Here is a 6,074-nt window from a genome sequence, read left to right on the forward strand (position 1 = left end):
AAAACCTACCTTTTCGGCACAAATAGAAATTTCAGAAAGCAGCGATAATAAAATTTTCAAAAAGAATCGCATGGCAATATTTTTACATGAATACATAGAGAGATTATCTTTCTTTGTCGGTATAAAATATTACACGCGTAGGTATTTTCTATCATGAGATATTCCCAAAAATGTCGCACTGTGTAGCCATTTCACTGTATGCGTAACACGGGAACTTACAAATCATCCCATTTGTTCCAGCCGTAACTTCTTTTCCGCGCCAACCTTCATTCTTTACGCGCCAACTCTCTATGGCTACTTCATCGAGAAGAAGCGGGGTTTTGTCGGCTATTAACTCCTTAACGAATGATGGAATTGTGCGACTAAGCTCTAATGACTACGCACAGTTTGAGGCGCTTGTACAGGATTATTTTGATAAAAGTGACGACAGCAGTGATGACGAAATCAGTGACCAAGAAGGTAAGGAATGCGATGAAACCACCGCAGCAATCCTTTTAACCGCTTACATTACCCACAGAGACAACCAGGCGGCGCAAACGAAAGAAATCGAGGTCTGTTGTGGCAGACACAAGCAATATTGATGAATGTGATGACATACAGCAAGGTAATACCATACTAATACACATAAGTTACATACATTAACTTGAAACAATTTTGAATACATGTAGATATTTTTGATGCTGAAATAAGAGTTTCTCCTATTGCTACCACTGTGCCAACAGACACCGCTCATCTAGATACAACCAATTCTCTGCCGTCTCCTGGTTCAGTCACTAGTAGCACACCACGTAACCACATTGATACAAACTGGGAGGATGCTTCTTGTGAAGACAGCGCTATTAGTCACAGCCAGCCTAGTAGTGAGCACACAAATAACCACCAATTATATGTCAGTGAACAGCTACCTGCTAATCATAACTGGGTTGGTAACAGCTATAACCATTCGTCCTGGTGTAGTTCCATTACTGAGCAGTGGTCTGGCTATGGTAGTCAGCTTACCAGTCAGCATGGTCATCTGTACACTTCACAACCATTTCCCGTCCAAAATTGGAATAGCACCACCAACTGGCTTCCTACTCTTGGTCCTGGTGAATTGCAACTTGATTTCACTGGTCAACAGATACCAAGGAATAGTACCTGGTTTGCTGCCAATGCTGACAACCAACCACATCACAGCCAGTACCTAGTTGGTGATCAATCACATAATAATGAAGGTTACAGTTTAATCAGTAGTGGTCAGCACTTACCAGTTACAAGCCAGTTGTTAGGTAGTTCCCCAGTTTGTGACTCTCGTGAAGCACAGACCAGTAATAGTCAGCCGTCTTTCTCCATCAATAGCAATGAAGTTGCCAACAGCAGAGCTGCCAGACTCCATACTAACGATGATGATACTCCTATGAGAGAAAACAACACAAGTACTAGGAGACAACCCCATCACGACCATGATGACGATGATCCACAACAATCAAATGAGGAAAAATGTGCAAAATTTGTGAATGATACCTGTGGTTGTAAACTGGCAGTAGGTGATAGGCCATGTAGCACTTTGTTTACAGCTGAGTATTATCGTGACATTCGAGCACAGGCTGCTTTGCTTTCTCATGAACAACTTGACATGGTAATCCTAGGCTCAATTATGTCCACCATAAGCACTGACGAAGACATCGTTCATGGTCGTCACAAAATTGAGAAGCGATCTAGGTACAGAACGGAGCACATGCACAATGGACATCAAGTTTGTGCGGCTACCTTTGCTTTCCTTCTTGGAGTCGGACCAAAGTACAAGCTGCAAGCTCTCAAGAAGCATTATGCTGAAAATGGGTTGACTGTAAGAGAGCATAAAAATAAACGACGCTTACCACCTAAAGCACTCACGTACCAAGATCAGACAGCACTTGTACAGTTTTTGCAAAACTATGCTGAGGATAATGCCATCCTGCTGCCTGGTAGGATACCTGGGTACAAACGAGACGATTTGAAGCTGTTGCCATCCAGCTGCAATAAGAAGGTATTACTTTTAATAAAAATAGGAATATAGTAACATACAATTGGGAATATGATAACCCGGACCAGACCAAAGATCAATTCTCCAGGAATACAAGATTAGGCATATTTTACTGTTATTTGTATTCCTGTAGGTTCTATACACTACTCACCTTAAAGGAACTATGCCAAGAAGGCGATCGCCATATTGAACAAGACGCACAATCCACTTTGGAACAATCCAACTGAGCTAAAACGCTTTCTAACGCATTTCACTACACAATCACTACAAAGCTACGTGTTCTTCCTGCTGTACTTGCATAGAACAACAGGCACACAAGAGTGGCTGCCTGGATTTATTAGAGTCATGAACTTTACACAAGATATTTATATTCAGGAATAATTCACTATTGCCTACCTTGCTTAATTCAATGTGTTATCTATCACCAAATTATTGTAGAATGTCCTGGGGATAAATGACTGCTCAGTGCGACTCTAATAAATTCGGACAGCCACTCGTGTGTGTGACTGTTGTTCTACACAAGTACAGCAGGAAGAACACATAGCTTTGTAGCGACCATGTGGTGAAACGCATTATAAAGCGTTTAACTTAGTTGGATTGTTCCACAGTGGATTGCGCGTGCTGTTCAATATTGTGATCTCGTTCTTGGCATAGTTCCTTCAAGGTGAGTAGTGTATAAAACCTATAGGGATACAAATCATAGTAAAATATGGTTAATCTTGCATGCCTGGAGAATTGACCTTTTGTCTGGTCCGGTCCAGGTTATCATATTCCCCACATACAACATAATAGTTAAGTGATTGATTGATTACTAAATTATGCACCTGTACACATACTGATCATGAGTGATTTTTATTACAGTGTGTATGGGAATGTTACAAGACTTCATGCATCACTACTGGAATTCGCTATGCTGAACTTACAACATTTCGCAAGTACTGGTGTCAGCTCGCACCTCACATTGTGATCACTAAACCTAGGAGTGATTTGTGCTGGACTTGCCAAACAAACAGCACCTTGATTATGAAAGCCATCAATCGATCAGATGAGGAAAAATCCCAGGTATTGTGCTTGTTTCTTAATGAGTCCTAAATAAATAAGTACGAATAACAATGAACTTAGATCTTTTATTACCATTTTATCAGACCATCAAGCAAGCCGAAAGACACCTCAAACTGGTTAAGGAAGAAAGGGCAAAATATCGGGGCGCTTGTGAGAAAAGTGCAACAACTCTGGAGAAATACTTCTCTGCTGGACCCCCACCTCCAGATGCCTGTGTACCACCTAAGAGTCATAAAGGGACGATACACTACAGTTTTGATATGGCACAGCAGGTATTTGAATATACTTAAAGTTTTGTAGATGTACCTTGTCTGCTTATAGGTGCATTACCCGTGTGATCCCTTTCAGCCAGGTCCAATATACTTTCTCACACCACGTAAGTGTGCCATTTTTGGCGTTTGCTGTGAGGCGATTCCTCGGCAAGTAAGACATTATCTTTGAAAATACTGTTTGATCAGTGCTACACATTGTTTTCTTATAGATCAACTACCTGATTGACGAGGCATCTAATGTTGGAAAAGGTGGCAACATAATCATCTCAATGTTGCACCATTTTCTTGCACACCATAGCCTTGGTGAAACATCTGTACACTTCCATGCAGACAACTGTACTGGGCAAAACAAAAATCGATATTTAATGTGTTATTTGATGTGGAGGATACTCACTGGTCTCCATACTGAAGTGAAGATTTCATTTCTACCAGTCGGGCACACTAAATTCTCGCCTGACTGGTGTTTTGGTCTTTTCAAGCGACGTTATCGCAAGACGAAGATAGGTTGTCTTGATGACATTGTTGCTGCAGTCAACCAGTCAGCTGCTCCTAATTTTGCCCAGTTAGTTGGCAGTCAAGATGGAACAACCATCGTTCCAATGTACAATTGGAGCGATTACTTCGAGGAGAAAACAGTGAAAACCGCGTTAAAAGGCATCACTCAGATGCATCATTTTAGGTTTCTGAGCAGCCGCCCTGGAAAAGTGATGGTAAAAAACACTCACGATGACCCAGAACGTACGATCAGTCTGCTGAAATCATCATCATGGCGTCCAGAACCTGGTGAACTGCCTAATGTAATTGTTCCAGCAGGACTGTCAGCAGAACGTCAGTGGTATTTGTACGAGAAAATTAGAGAGTTTGTTCCTGAAGAGGCACAGGACTTGGTCTGCCCTAAACCCACTGTCCCTAAACCATGAGAATAGTAACATTATTATTTAGATATGTAGCTGATATGTGTAAATATTCTTAGTTATTCATTCTGGAGACCATTATTTCAAAAACGACATGTAAGTATTTCTAGTACATTGAAGCGTATGCCACATTGCACACTTCTCTTGAGGCTTAACAAAAAATGTATACAATGTCTACCCTGAAAAGCCACTGATTTCATGAATTTTTTTGCACTCTGCCAATATGTTCTCTGAATGCAAGCTTCTGCCAACTGCTGTTAAAAACATACACACTTAGTTCCATGCTATATAGTACAGTTGAAGAAGTGGGTATCATTTTACGCTACGCTGCTTGCATATGCTAGCACATAACCACAGTAAAAGCAAAAACAGACTAAAACAATTCCTGCCGATTATTACTTGCAACTCAATTCAAAGCTCCTTACTCACTTGGTACTTACTTACAAGGGTATCAACAGTGCTAACTTTAATCCAGGCCACTACTAGTGGCTTTAGCTAGCACACTGTGTATAAACAATGTAAACCTTTAGTAGCCTAGACACCTGGCTAAGTCAAAAACTTGTTTACACCCACAGGTATGCAATCAGACAGCTTAATTCAACTTTTAACATTTGCCAGCAAAATAATTATGAACCCTATTGTTGCGGTGTACGTGACTTTCTATTATAACTTTAGCTCCCTATTATAAGCACTGGGAAAAACAGAACAGTGGCTCTAGAAAACTCCTAAAGCTAAAAATCGATTGTCGTGCTGAACATCGCTATCAAATTACACAAAAACTCTACCAGTGAGTAATATTACACATAATCTACAGCGCCGGCCTTACAAATATTCAAAAAAGACTTACTTGATCCATGAACAAACGGAGCAATTTTCCTCTCCTTAGTATTGTTGTCTTCTATCCCCTTCGTGTTCATCTATTATCCGTGCGCTCAACAAAAGTTGTAAAAGAACGCTGCGTAAGGCAAGAAAGAAGCACAAAATCAGTGGTGCCGTGACACATGTGCTCTCTCTTCAAACATCACGTGATTTAATTAAGCAAGGACACGTGATATTATTACAACGAATCCGTATTTTATCGCTTCTAATCGTTTAAAGCGAATGGAGTTGGTCAAGAAGTGATTTGTTCCCATCTGTCGACTTTAATCACTTACGGACAGTTTACGGAAACATACTACAGCACAACTCAACCAATAATGAAAAGTTAGTTTGTAATGTATTGGAGAGTAAATTGACCATAACTTTATAACGCTTGTATGAATCGCTCTGAAATTTTCACACAGTGTGCACAACAATATTTCGCCTTATTTAAGCTATAAAAAGCATTTTTGACCAGTGTGCCGAAAAGGTAGGTTTTCCAAAATCGGGTCACATATAGTCTTAGTATAGTAAGTACCATATAGCCTAAATATTTTGAGGGAGAAAATTTTGCTGATTTTGAGGTTTTGGGGGTTGACAGTGAAAATTTTATCCTAGACTTGCAAGTCTGAAAATTTTTATCTTAAAGTTTTGTCCCTCGGAAATTTAGGATATACAGTACACTAAGGGCTGATTCCTGTAAAACAATTAATGACTCATGGATGATTTCACACAATCTTGGAATTTGACTCATTTGTTGACCCACTAAAAATATTTCAAAGTCTTCATTCAAATGTCTGACACAATGTTTATGGTCATTATCACCATACATTTCCTATGAGAAGCCATGAAGTGCAGTGTCTATTTCTGGACCACGTGTCTGTTGTCGACACCTTTACCGTTGCCTTTAATCTGGTTGGCTGAAATGTTAACTCTATTAAGAAAAAAAACCCACTTTTCGTT

General features: G+C 40.0%; 1 protein-coding gene and 1 long non-coding RNA gene across 3 annotated transcripts; one reads left to right on the top strand and one right to left on the bottom strand.

Annotated features, from left to right (window-relative positions):
* The first annotated feature begins 347 nt into the window (after positions 1–347).
* LOC136246172 (uncharacterized) lies at positions 348–5,625 on the top strand. Of its 2 annotated transcripts, none has more exons than XM_066037621.1 (6): positions 348–459; positions 518–2,008; positions 2,867–3,067; positions 3,151–3,339; positions 3,389–3,490; positions 3,549–5,624. In XM_066037621.1, exons 2-6 carry the CDS (start codon positions 1,397–1,399, stop codon positions 4,257–4,259), a joined length of 1,815 nt encoding a protein of 604 aa, XP_065893693.1. In that variant the 5' UTR covers positions 348–459; positions 518–1,396; the 3' UTR covers positions 4,260–5,624. The 2 variants fall into 2 exon arrangements, with proteins under 2 accessions (XP_065893693.1, XP_065893692.1); XM_066037620.1 differs by lacking the exon at positions 348–459 and having other exon boundaries at positions 665–2,008; positions 3,549–5,456; positions 5,537–5,625.
* On the bottom strand, positions 547–5,598 carry LOC136246174 (uncharacterized). Its single transcript, XR_010696281.1, has 13 exons — positions 5,101–5,598; positions 4,082–4,248; positions 3,734–4,035; positions 3,558–3,673; positions 3,374–3,502; positions 3,140–3,289; positions 2,157–3,093; positions 1,880–1,995; positions 1,750–1,826; positions 1,504–1,697; positions 1,248–1,394; positions 906–1,183; positions 547–854 (listed from the first exon to the last, which is right to left on the bottom strand). It is a non-coding gene; the product is annotated as an uncharacterized lncRNA (long non-coding RNA).
* Positions 5,626–6,074: the final 449 nt, after the last annotated feature.

The sequence above is a fragment of the Dysidea avara genome, unplaced genomic scaffold (genome assembly GCF_963678975.1).
Source record: "Dysidea avara unplaced genomic scaffold, odDysAvar1.4 SCAFFOLD_453, whole genome shotgun sequence".
Classification (NCBI taxonomy): Eukaryota; Metazoa; Porifera; class Demospongiae; order Dictyoceratida; family Dysideidae; genus Dysidea; species Dysidea avara.